This window comes from Stenella coeruleoalba (assembly GCF_951394435.1).
Source record: "Stenella coeruleoalba genome assembly, chromosome: 20".
Taxonomy (NCBI): domain Eukaryota; kingdom Metazoa; phylum Chordata; class Mammalia; order Artiodactyla; family Delphinidae; genus Stenella; species Stenella coeruleoalba.
The window spans coordinates 36057571-36071631 of record NC_137166.1 but is presented as its reverse complement, the minus strand read 5'-3'; the positions used below and the strand labels follow the sequence as shown (position 1 = coordinate 36071631).

Sequence of the window (14061 nt, the reverse complement as noted above, 5' to 3'; positions counted from 1 at the left end):
AGGTATGCAAATTAGGACATTGAATTATAAGTTTTTGTTTTCTTCTCTTTATCTTCCACCTGATCACTATCTCCATACATTAATTATCCTTTTTTAAAATTGAAGTATAGTTGATGTACAACATTATATAAGTTGCAGGTGTACAACATAGTGATTCACAATTTTTAAAGGTTCTGTTTCATTTAAAGTTATAAAATAATGGGTATATTCCTTCCCATTCATGTATTTTAAAATGTTTCCCACCTATTTACTATCCTATAGTAAAATTAATGCTTACTTGTTTAACATTTCATGTAAAACAACCCATAGAAAATATAGATTGTGATGACATAAATAGCTTAGAACAGTGGTTCTCAAATTTAAAGTCCATTCAAGCACGTGGAAGGCTTGTTAACACCCCAGTCCCAGAGAGCAGTGAGAACTGGCAAGTTTCCAGGTAATGCTGCTGCTCTGGGAACCACACTTTGATAATCACTGCTTTAGAGAAATGATGACAGGTCATTAATTTTAAATGATTAATGGAATATGCAGTTTCTTTGAGAAAAAACAAAAAAATTGCAATAACTAAAATAAACTAGATATTAGACCTAAAATATTTAAAGGTTGATATTTATCAGATGACAGTGTCATATATTTTTAATGAAATTTGGGTCTTCCCATTTTCCAGCACTATTGTATGAGGCATTTGAGAGGCCAAAGGGGTACACATTTTATTTCAAAGAGAAGAATATAGCAAAAAATGAGAAGTATGATGATCATTTGCTCTGTGAGCATAAAATAATGCCTATTTTATTGGACCCTAAGCAAAGAGTATTTGAATGGGTATATTAAACTACACTCTGTGGTAAGTGTATGGCATGCAAAATCTTTTCTAGGGCTCCGAATTGACATCAGAAAAGCTCTGTTAGTTGATCAGAGCTAATGATGCCCACCCTGGTGTTGCTGTGCACATGTCATCATAGTACACCTTCCTCTAAACTTAATCTTTTTTTTTTTTTCCTTGAGTTAGTGAATATAAATGATACTGGAGTTAAGACTACTCCCATCAATAGTATGACCATTTGTCTAGATCAAAGTGAACTTAGAAATATTTTTCCCTGAAGGTCACTAACTATAAGAAAGGAAAACTAAAATAGTGAAATGTCAGACTAAAGTTTCTTAGACATCATTCTTCTTAGGGAAGATGTTATATAAGTGTTAATAAAGAAACTTGCCTATGAATATTCACCAGATAATGGTTCTTATTTTGTAGCCAGATGCATCAGAGTTATAAAGTATTTCCTTTTCTCTTGCAGCTCTGTTGGCTTAGCAAAAGCAGCTCTAGAAGCAATTAATGGATTCAACCTCTTTGGCAACCAGGTAAAAAAACAGCAATAGCAACAACAGACTTTGATTATTTTTTTGAATTGCATGTTTAATTAATTTGGCCATTTATTAACCAAGTCATTCATTATGATCAGAGAATGTCTGTAATTTATGTAGCAGCCCATGGTTGAACAACCTTTCCTTTGAATATGGTTTGCTGCTTAAATTTTAGGTTTCTAACTAAAAAAAGATTGCTTAATTTAAGAAACCCTCTTCATTAAGAATTCTCATTTTCTTTCTTCAGTAACTTATCCCTCTAGTCTTTTTCTTTCTTTTTTTTTTTTAGATTCCATATATATGTGCTAACGTATGGTATTTGTTTTTCTCCTTCTGACTTACGTCATTCTGGTGTCACATGATACCTCATTGTAGTTTTGATTTACATTTCTCTAATGACTACTGATGCTGAGCATTCTTTCATGTGTTTGTTGGCAACTTGTATATCTTCTTTGGAGAAATGTCTATTTAGGTCTTCTGCCCATTTTTGGATTGAGTTGTTTGTTTTTTTGATATTAAACTGCATGAGCTGCTTGTAAATTTTGTAGATTAATCCTTTGTCAGTTGCTTCATTTGCAAATATTTTCTCCCATGCTGAGGGTTGTCTTTTCGTCTTGTTTATGGTTTCCTTTGCTGTGCAAAAGCTTTTAAGTTTCATTAGGTCCCATTTGTTTATTTTTTTTTTATGTGCATTTCTCTAGGAGGTGGGTCAAAATGGATCTTGCTGTGATTTATGTCATAGAGTGTTCTGCCTATGTTTTCCTCTAAGTTTTATAGTGCCTGGCCTTACATTTAGGTCTTTAATCCATTTTGAGCTTATTTTTGTGTATGGTGTTAGGGAGTGATCTAATCTCATACTTTTACATATAGCTGTCCAGTTTTCCCAGCACCACTTATTGAAGAGGCTGTCTTTTCTCCCTTGTATATTCTTGCCTCCTTTATCAAAGATAAGGTGACCATATGTGCATGGGTTTATCTCTGGGCTTTCTGTCCTGTTCCATTGATCTATATTTCCGTTTTTGTGCCAGTACCATGCTGTCTTGATTACTGTAGCTTTGTAGTATAGTGTGAAGTCAGGGAGCCTGATTCCTCCAGCTGCATTTTTCTTTCTCAAGATTGCTTTGACTATTTGGGGTCTTTTGTGTTTCCATACAAATTGTGAAATTTTTTGTTCTAGTTCTGTGAAAAATGCCAGTGGTAGCTTGATAGGGATTGCATTGAATCTGTAGATTGCTTTGGGTAGTAGAGTCATTTTCACAATGTTGATTCTTCCAATGCAAGAACATGGTATATCTCTCCATCTGTTTTTTATCATCTTTAATTTCTTTCATCAGTGTCTTATAGTTTTCTGCATACAGGTCTTTTGTCTCTTTAGGTAGGTTTATTCCTAGGTATTTTATTCTTTTTGTTGCAGTGGTAAATGGGAGTGTTTCCTTAATTTCACTTTTAGATTTTTCATTATTAGTGTATAGGAATGCCAGAGATTTCTGTGCATTAATTTTGTATCCTGCTACTTTACCAAACTCATTGATTAGCTCTAGTAATTTTCTGGTAGCATCTTTAGGATTCTGTATGTATAGTATCATGTCATCTGCAAAGAGTGACAGCTTTACTTTTTGTTTTCCAATTTGGATTCCTTTTATTTCTTTTTCTTCTCTGATTGCTGTGGCTAAAACTTCCAAAACTATGTGGAATAATAATGGTGAGAGTGGGCAACCTTGTCTTGTTCCTGATCTTAGTGGAGATGGTTTCAGTTTTTCACCATTGAGAGCGATGTTGGCTGTGTGTTTGTCATATATAGCTTTTATTATGTCGAGGTAAGTTCTCTCTATGCCTACTTTCTGGAGGGTTTTTCTCGTAAATGGGTGTTGAATTTTGTCAAAAGCTTTTTCTGCATCTATTGAGCTGATAATATGGTTTTTATCCTTCTGTTTGTTAATATCGTGTATCACATTGATTGATTTGCATATATTGAAGAATCCTTGCATTCCTGGAATAAAACCCACTTGATCATGGTGTATGATCCTTTTAATGTGCTGTTGGATTCTGATGCTAATATTTTGTTGAGGATTTTTGCATCTGTGTTCATCAGTGATATTGGCCTGTAGTTTTCTTTCTTTGTGACATCTTTGTCTGGTTTTGGTATCAGGGTGATGGTGGCCTCGTAGAATGAGTTTGGGAGTGTTCCTTCCTCTGCTATTTTTTGGAAGAGTTTGAAAAGCATTTCCTCTAGTCTTTTTTTCAGCTTTCACATTTTAAAATACTTCTGGCATTATATACCATATATTTTCCATGTCAGTTCCCTCGTTGGTTTCAATTTAATGTATATCGATGTATATGTCATGCAAAGGGGAACTTGCTTAACATGTGAAGCCAAAGAATTGGAAATCGTGATCCTAGCTTAACCCTCAACTGGTTGTAATCATATGTCTAAATCTCATTTTCTTTGGGATAAAAGGGAAACCCTTAGGGTTGCCTTAAATTTTTAAAAGATCTTTGACCAATTTCTGCCCCTAATCAGGTGACCATGGATTGAGTTGTCAGTGGAAGGAATAATATGCAGCAATACAGGTTACCTCTCTGGATCAAGAAGTAAACTAATTTTCTTAGCAATTTTTGTAAAGATTCCAAAGATGAGGCGGCAAAGGAGGTGTTCAACTAATACTATAATTAACCTTAAGCTATTAAAATGCTAATTAAGTCAGTGAAGATACATTTTAGGAACTTATGCAGACATGTAAAATATGATATGGATTTTGTTATGGCAATTATAATATTGATACTATGTACCTCAAGTCTTGCATTTAGGAAAGTTTCATGTTGGAGCATGGTGACACAACTGCCTCTCTTCCTCTCCCTACATACGTAAACTCTCTTCTCACTTCAACTTCCTCCGGAGGAAGGATTCTGGTTAAATCCAGGAAATGAAGGATTAAGAACGACCACAGACGTGAAAGGATTGGGAAGAGGGGAGCAGCACCTCATTCTGGGTGCCCAAGAGGAGACTAAATCACCCACTTCCCACACTCTTTTTCTCTCAAGACCTCTGGCTGGAGAAATTGAGGAATCAGATCTCATGGGGGTTTGGGGGTATATGAACTTGTTGAAAATCATGAGAATTAATATGTTTCTCCTGGAGATTCTTGGTGTCTCTGGCTCTGATCCCTTGGCTTGTACCAACATTTCTGTCTCTCTGAAGAGTCAACATACTCATGGAAATCCTACATGTATCCTTCAATATTTTTCATTTCCTTTTCCCCCCTGCCTCACTCTCAATACATTCATTTAAATATGTGTGTATGTATGAATATGTGTGTGTATGAGTATATAAATATTTACAGAATGTATGTATATATATATTAGATAAGGAAGGAAGAAAGGAGTGTGTGAGTGGGAGTGTAATCTGCCATAAAAGAATGCCATTGTATTCAGTGTCACGAGGTAGAATCACTGCATACTCTGTACTCCTACCAGTGAATTTGTGACTTTGGCTAGGTATTTACCTAAGTCTCAGCTTCCTCATTTAAACAAATAGAGATATTGACACTAGGACCTAACTCAGAAGGTAGTCATGCAAATAAAAAACTTAGCATAGTGCTTGGCAAAGATTAAACCCTCAATAAGTGATACCTCATGTTATTACTAGTGAAGTGCTGGTAATACTAAGGAAGGGTAATAAAGCCATTGGACTCCAAAACTTCTCAGGGGTATATCAAGGAGACTTAGAAGAGTCACAGACTAAACTAGTAGTGTTACAACAGCAGTGTGGCAAGATGCAGGTCTTGCTCTTCTGCCTTACATGGTAACCAAGTAGTGAGATGAATGGAATTGCATGTCTAGGTCAGCTATTATAAAGTAGTGGTCAGCTCTTTTTTTTTTGCAATCATGCCATCTCCTTTGATGTACCTGAGTCTTAGTGTATACTGTTTACATATCTAGTATGCATCCTCTCTACCTACATATATACCCACAAACATTAATGGTACCTTTCTTAACTACCTATATTTCAGGGCTCTGCCTTCAGCCTACTTTTCCCAGGAAGCTTCTGTAGATTTGTTAGCCATAATTCTAAAAGTACTGAATTGCTTTACTATGCATTCTGATTCTGAGTTGTAAATATACTGCTGGTATTGTTCCCCAGCCATAAATTCTCAATCTTGGCTGCACGTTAGATTTGAGGAATTTAAAAAACAGTACTGATGCCTGGGCTCTACCCCTAGAGATTCTGACTTAATTGTCTAGAGGGAGGCTGTGGTGTTGAGATTTTTCTAAACTGCCTGGGAATTCTAATGTGCAGCCAAGGATGAGAACAACTGCTCTCAGCAGAGTTAACATTTGACCTTGTTTAGTTCATGTCTTTTTCCAGCAGAGCTGTGCACCAAATGTTTGCTGACTTGACTGTTTCTTGATTATTTCAGGTAGAAATATAGACAAATAAGGTCTTATTCCTTTAGCCACACAGATGTCACATTTGCAAGTAGGGCCTCTCCATCTTCCAATTTTTTTGGTAATATCAGAGTATCCTAGTTTTACAAATTCCCTTTTATCTTTGTTTCTGATGTGGAGAATTACAGAAACCTGACTTTGAAAATGTTAAAATTCCCACCTCTACAGCAGTTCACTTAAAAATGTACTTGCTAAACAATAGCACATTTAAAAGTGCATGTGATGTTTTTAGTGTTTAATCATTTTATAATATCACTCCCTGTACTTAAAAGATCTGTGGTCTAATTAAAAGTCAGTGGCCAGGGACTTCCCTGGTGGCACAGTGGTTAAGAATCCGCCTGCCAGTGCAGGGGACATGGGTTCGAGCCCAGGTCCGGGAAGATCCCACATGCCGCGGAGCAACTAAGCCCAAACGCCACAACTGCTGAGCCTGTGCTTTAGAGCTCGCGAGCCACAACTACTGAAGCCAGCACACTAGGGCCTGTGCTCCACAACAAGAGAAGCCACCACAATGAGAAGCCCGTGCACCGCAACAAACAGTAGCCCCCACTCACTGCAACTAGAGAAAGCCTGAGCGCAGCAACGAAGACCCAATGCAGCCAAAAAAAAAAAAAAACAAAGAAAGAAAAAGTCAGTGGTGGGAAAAAGAACTGAGATAAAGAAAGGTTTTTTTTTCAAGTGAAGACCTAAAGAAGCATACTCAAGACTTGAGGGATTTCAGGTCTAATGAGTATTCTCAATTATTTCTGAAGACTATTGATACAGTGTTTTGGAAGACCTGATCATGTATCTTTAACTTAATTAATTTAGAGCTTCAAAAAAAAGTACATCCGGGGTTGGTGGCAACTCAGAGAGTCATAGATCTTTAGGGCTGGAAGGGCCCTTCTCTCAAAATGAATAGAGTTGAGGTGGATTCTCACAGGTCACGTAACAGAGAGGCAGAACCAGAAATTAAACCAAAGCCACTTGGTAATGAATCTGGAATATAAGATATTAGTACAGGAAATCTTGGATCTTAAATGCTTTCTACCTTTAGTGGTAAAAGCTATGTATTATCTTTGAAAACTCTTAAGCCATTTTCTTCTTTTTTAAATTAAATTTAATTTAGTTTAATTTTTTATTGAGATGTCATTGACATATAACATTATATTAGTTTCACTAATATAATGCCCACTCTTGCCACTTTTATTCAACATAGTATTAGCCAGTCTTAGCCAGATAGGAAGTCTTAGCCAGATAAATTAGGTAAGAAAAAGAAACAAAAGGCATCCAAAATTAGAAAGGAAGAAGTAAAATTGTCATGATTTGCATATGGCATGAATATGCATATTATATATAGAAAACCCTAAACATCAGAAAACTGTTAAAGAGCTAATAAGCAAATTCAGTAAAGTTGCAGGATACAAATCAATACACAAAAATCTGTTGCATTTCTATACACTAATAATGAGCTATCAAAGAGAAATTAAGAATACAATCCCATTTACAATTGTATCAAAAAGAACAAGATACCTAGGAATAAATTTAATCAAAGAGGTGAAAGACCTGCACACTAAAAACTAAAAGAAATTGATGAGAGAAATTGAAGACACAAATAAATGGAAAAATGTTTCATGCTCATGAGTTGGAAGAATTAATGTTGTTGAAATGTCCATAATACTGAAAAAAATATACAGATTCATTGCTGCATTATTTATAATAGCCATAATATGGAAACAACCTAAGTATCCATTAATGGAGGAATGGATAAAGAAATTGTGGTGTGTGCATACATACAATGGAATATTATTCAGTCATAAAAAGGAGTGACATTTGTGACAACATAGGTGGACCTTAAGGGCATTATGCTAGGTGCTAAGTGAAATATGCTAAGTGAAATAAGACAGAGAAAGACAAATACTGTACGATCTCTCTTATATGTGGAATCTTTAAAAAAAAATCAAAACCTCAGATACAGGGAACAGATTGGTGGTTGCCTGAGGCGGGATGTGGGAGGTAGCGGAAATGAGTGAATTGATCTGTTTTGTTTTAAAAAAGAAACATTGTATATAATTCTTTTCAGTGAATATCACAAGTTAAAAATTTGTCTTAGTTTGAGTGATCCATGCGTATTAAAGTTAAAATTTATAGGCATGTTTTTGTTATTTTTACTTAAAAGAAACAACATTGTATTAGTTTTAGGTATACAACATAATGATTTGATATTTGTATATATTATGAAGAGATCACCACAGTAAGTCTCGTTAACAACTACTACCACACATAGTTACAACTTTTTTTCTTAAGACCTACTCTCTTAACAACTTTTCAAAGGTATGCTATACATTACATCCCTGGGACTTACTGGAAGTTTGTACCTTTTGACCACACCATTTTCTTCTTAATTATTGATCTTTCTGAAAGAGGTTTCCACTTGTTGAACTTTTGCCCTTTTTGTGCTTTGGTGTATAAGACAAAAGTTAATTTTTATTTTTATGGGAAATTGTTGTGTGGAATAAGCCTTTAGCTTTGGTTATTATGTGTTCCTGTACTTTCTTTCCTATTTTTTTAAATTGTTAGACTTGCCTTATTATTAAAGAAAAAGGACTCATCATTTAAATCTTCACTCCGAAACTATTTTCAAAACATATTTTTGTTTGGGAGAAAATATCTAAGAAGAAAATTTGATCAAGTGGCTTAATTTTTTAAATAAATTTATAATAAAGGCTAATTTGGAGCACTTAGAAACATACTCATATAATCCTTAATATGAGAATCACTTATTTCATAATGGTTTCAAATATTTTCTCTGTGTGTGTGTATATATATATATATCTGTGTGTGTGTGTGTGTCTGTATGTGTGTGTATGACAATACTCGACAATATATGTAGTGATTTATAAATATATATAGTGATATAAAAATATTTGATAATACTTAAATAAATCATAATTTATAGTTAGCACATGTCACAGACATCAGCAACAGTTTTGTGATTCCTGGGTCTGAGTCTCAGCTCTATTCTTCTAAAACCCTGAGAATTAACACTCAGGTTCATCTCTCTCTGTAGTTTGAAACCCCTTTAACAATATGTGAGTAGGAATTCCTCTAGTGAGGGCTACTGGAAGCTGCTGTTGGGTCAGTAAGTAAAAGTTGGCTATTTACAGGCCACCGCCACTACAGCCGTGGTGTAGAGGGGTAATTCCCACCAGCAAGTATCGTTTCTGCAGAATATGTCTCTAGGCTTGCTCACAGAGCTATAGGACAGCCTAATGCTGGACCAGGTAAGAAAGTGTCCTGATCATGGTGCTGTTTTTTTGTTTCCAGAAGAACAGAAAAGGTCATGTATAGTATTGACACAATAGATATACTGATCCGTTTCATCTTGTTTTATTCTTTGATGCTAGATGAGGGTAGTAAGCCCATTAGCTCAGGTTCAGAGAAAAGTCTAAAGAGGAAAAGAAAGGCCTGGGCAATCCTTCAAATCATTTCACTTTGAATTGAGACTAAAGAGATCGTCTTACGGTCATGTTACCTACCAGGGTTCTTGGCCTCCTTAATCAATAGGAATTGATCAGAGGCCAGACAAGAAATTCAAGCAAGGTTTTATTGGGGTCCCTGCTGCACCAGGAGGGACAGAGAACAAGTAACAGGTTCCCTTGCTCACTCGCTTGCTTGCTGGGTGGGGGGCAAACTGGTTCTTCATATGGGGTGAGGGTAGGGGTGCGTCCAGGGGTCAGGCCGGAGAGGTGCCTTAGGTGGTTTGCCCACCCCTTAAGTGGTGTCACGTGCAGGGGGCATGCGCAGTACCTTGCTTTTGCTTCCGGCTCTTCAAAAGTGGCTGTTGGGTTTTTGGTCTCTTTGTATCTTGTCCATAATTTGCCCAGCTGCGCATGCACAGTTATTTTTAGTCCTTTGTAGTTTCTTTGTATTTTGTTGCTCGAGGAGACATTTGTCCAGGTGCAAGCACTGCAGCTAAGGGTCCCAGGTCCCAGGTGCCAGCCTATCTGAGTCATAGATGTTACCCTTGGCCATAGATACCATCTCAAAAGTGTTTGTTATGGTCATGGAGGCCTGGGTAGATGGTTCAGTGCAGCTCTTCCCCTTCATTGGAACTCAAGTCAGGTTGAATCATCTTGTAATGTGTATACTAGAAAACAACTACAGAAACTCAGTTTGGGAGTAAAGTTTGAACTGTCAGTCTTATCTGTGCTCTTTAGATGGAGTCAGAATATTATGACAGAGTTATGATAATTTCAGGAAATGAAAGATGAAAATAAAATATCCAAAGTTAATAAGATACTCTGGAGTGACATATACATATAAAACATCTTTCCATATTCCTGCCTTTAATTGGAGAAATCAAGATACTAACAAATGAGCTGAGGCCAGAATCTAAAAGGTGATGACTAGAAAGATTTCTCATATTACGCAGTGTTCAAAGCGATGCAGACATGTCTAGCTTCCTTTGAAATTTGCAAGCCTAAAATTAACGTGTCTGATAATTTAAAGTAGGTGATAATTAATTCCATATGGAGGTCTCCTTGATGACGTTTTAAAAAATTTGCTTCTGAATAGGAATAGCTGCCCATGGCCTTGGGTGAATTTTATTCTTCTGTAAGTCCGGACCATATACCTAAAGCATGGTATATTTTTTAAGATGATAGTCAGACAATATAGTTTATTAGCTTTTGATCTTAGTGTTAAAATATGATAGCATTATGAGATTAATTTTTCCTTTTGTGCCTATTTCTTAGAGGCTGGCAGAGGAGGGGACCTCAACAAATACTTTGGTGAATCTTTATTTGTGGCTAGAAAATAGAAGTTAGCTGTTTATATGAAGCAAATAATGGCAAGAATTACCAAATTTGCCATTTCATTTCATTATTTATAAATTATCCTACTTAGATTGTTGTATCTTTTAAAAAATTAAATTCAAGGCAGACTGATTTGACATGTAATTAACTTTATTAATTTTCAGCCTAAGGGGTAAATTATAAGTTCTGTTATTTTCTGTATTCATTGGCTCCCAACATCACATACACATTCATTTCTTTGCTGTCTTGTTCCAACCACTCTACTTGCTCCCTCTTCCCCCAAAATTCAGATCCTATTTCTGGTCCTCACCTTCTCCATGAAGTACCGCAAGGTCCCTATTTTGTTTTCCTCCTGTTAACTTTAGAGGCTTATTATTATTCTTTCATCTAAACCACTCACCTGGTACATAGTCATATATTGCCACGTGCAGTCTTTTTGTTTTGTTTAATATTTATCTGATTTAGGACTGTATATCACCTGGGTCAGCTCCTTAAGAGGAGAGGTCATGTTCTGTCTTGTTTTACTCAAAGCAGAGGGCACATTACTCTGACATTGGCAGCTACTGCGTGAAAGTTTGTTGGGCTCAATTTTGTGAGTACAGATGAGAAGTAGGGACTTTCAAATAATAGAAAGACTGTTTAGAATTGATCTGGTTAAGAGACAGCCTCACTCATTCCTTGTTCACTTATTGTCAGAGTTAAAAGAAATTTAAGAAATAATATTATGAATGAGAAGTTCTATTTTATGAGCTAATATTCATGTATGAACATGGGTTAACAGGAAAAATATACAGAGTGAGTATGATGCTTGGATCTAGGGCCTAGTACTACTAGATTTTGAGTTTCAGTCAATGTATTTTATCTTCAGGGCAAATGCATCTTTGAAGTTGGTGAGAATTGGTATGAGATTTAGAAGGTAATGAAGCAACATAAAATTTGTGATGGTGTTCTTCCTTTCCCCATGTATTTTTCTGAGTATTCTCTTGTAATGGAAGTAGTCGTATTCCAATTTCATTCTTTGTGTTTTCAAAATATCTATCTCCCCAATAAAAGAACAAAACCATGTTTATTTAAAAACTATGCTATTGAAAATGGAAAGCACTAATGGCTAAATAGTATTGATAAATTTTTTAACTTGGTTAGCAGACCAATTATCATTTTTTGTTAACACTTTTTTTTAATTCAAGTTTTTGATTCTTACTTGAAAGATAATTTTTAGTGTGGGAAATTGCATAATATAGTGTTCAAGGTGTGGTCTTCTGTGTCAGACTTGATTTTGAACCCTTGCCTCTGTTATACTAAGATTTAGCATCGTTTTCTGTAAAATGGGTATAATAATATCTACATAAGGGGATTAAATGAGATAATCCATGTGAAGCATAAAACACAGTGCCTGACACATAATGAATATTAGCAAGTATTATGTACAGTACTATTATTTGAGATTCTCCTGTCTTCATATTTTAATCAAGTAGTTTTTATATCTGTAATTCTAGATATCTAAATTCATTTAGTTTGATCGTTCTTTATTAGGACTGTACAATTCAGATTTTGTGAATCCAAATTAGTTCTTATTTCTTTGTCAGAAGTATTAGCTAAATGATTTTTTACTTTTATTAAAATATCCTTTATTAGTTATCTTGTAATCTATATATTTTGATTTTTAAGAAAACTAAGGAGAAATTGGAAAAATGGAAAAATAACATTTATTTTTTATGATTATAAAATTAATATGTTTATTGCAAGAAATTTGAGAAATACTGAAAGTATTTAAAAAATTAAAATCTTCTGTAATGCCACTCTCAAATGCAACCAATGTTAATATTTTTGTGAAATTTTTTTGCTTGTCTTTTTTTAAAATTTTATTATTTTTGTAAATTGAGGTAACATTGATTTATAATGTGAAATTTATTTCAGTCAAATTGCCCAATGTTCTACAAGTTCTTTTATGTTAATCTAGGAAATTTTTCTTTCTCTCTCATTCCAGGGCTGTTCTTGGTCAGTTATATTTGTGGATCTCGATGCCCACAATCGCAACCGGCAAACTTTGTGCTCACTGTTACCCAGAGAATCAAGATCTCATGTGAGATATTTTTATAATAAATTAATATGAACTGTTGTTTATGATTGTTACATAGTTTTGTTTCTTTTTCCAAGAAAGTACTCTAAAGTGTTTAAGTTGGCAGAAGAGATAAGAGAGAATGTTGCCGCTTACCCCTCTGGCCTGGGGAGGTCAATGTTTAGGAAGTGAACAGAGCTGTGGAGAAAGCTGCTTTGTCCTTTGAGTTTTCATAGAGCAGTACAGAACTAGATATATTTTTTTCTCTTTGGGGGAGTAGCAACATTATGCCAAAATTAATTTTTTTTGGTCATGCAATATTATATACAGTAAGTACCCTACACACGAACTTTCAAGTTGTGAACTTTTAAAGATGTGAATGTGCGTTCCCAGGTCCAATCACATAATTTAGTTCGCGTGTCTGGCGTACATTGTCACGTGCGTGCATCCTCAACAAGTGGTTGTGCTTCTGTGTACTTTACTGTACAGTACTGTATAGAGTACAGTAGTACAGTGTCTTTATTTCAAGCCCAGGGTGTCTGGAAGCAAGCTTAAAAGCAGCAGTGATGTAGATGGTACTGCTAAAAAGTGCCAAGCGATAATGATGGAAACAAAAGTGAAAATAATTGAGAGAGTGGAGTGACAAGAGGAAGAATAAGTAACTGAAGAACCGAAGAGATTCACGACACAGGAAATGGCAAGGGGATTTTCTTTGTTTGAGGAGGCACTGTTAGTTTTTGAGGCACAGGACCCGAATGTAGAATGGTTCATGAAGGTTGCAGCAGTCTTTCAGAATGCAGTCCCTTGCTACCGTGTCATCTATGACAAGAAAAAAAGAGCTACTACCCAGATATCACTGGACCGTTTTTTCAAGAGGGTAGATAGAATTTAATCCAGCAAAGAACCAGAACCTGTGACTGCAATTGCAGCTTGCCCTCGGTCTCTTATTGCTGAGGATCCGTTAGCTCTACCATCTCCCACCTCCTCTCCCTCCTCTAGTCAGTAACTCTTCTTGTTCACTCGATGCCAGCCCCTGTATGCCAGCTGTTGTACTGTACTATTGTACTTTTCAAGGTACTATACTGTAAGATTAAAAATGTTTTCTTTATTTTTCATGTTCGTTTGTTTTTTATGTATTATTTGTGTGAAAAGTATTATCAACCTATTACAGTACAGTACTATATAGCGGATTGTGTTAGTTAGGTACCTAGGCTAACTTTGTTGGACTTACAAACAAATTGGACTTACAAACGTGCTCACAGAACAGAATTTGTTCATATGTAGGGGACTTACTGTATTAGAAATGTAGAAGAATATTTTTCATAATTTAAATTTCTTTTGAATAAAACTGCTTTCCTTATTTCTTTTCTCTCATTTGATTCACCCTTTTCTTTTGTC

At 35.4% G+C, this 14061-nt stretch overlaps 1 protein-coding gene across 7 annotated transcripts in view; it reads left to right on the top strand.

Annotated features, from left to right (window-relative positions):
- PHKB (phosphorylase kinase regulatory subunit beta) overlaps nt 1-14061 on the top strand; it is a 193905-nt gene that overhangs the window by 63628 nt on the left and 116216 nt on the right. For all 7 annotated transcript variants that reach the window (XM_079906270.1, XM_079906276.1, XM_079906271.1 and 4 more), the window contains 2 exons: nt 1296-1359; nt 12592-12687. In XM_079906270.1, the coding sequence (XP_079762396.1) occupies nt 1296-1359; nt 12592-12687 (160 nt within the window). The remainder of the gene's footprint in view (nt 1-1295; nt 1360-12591; nt 12688-14061) is intronic.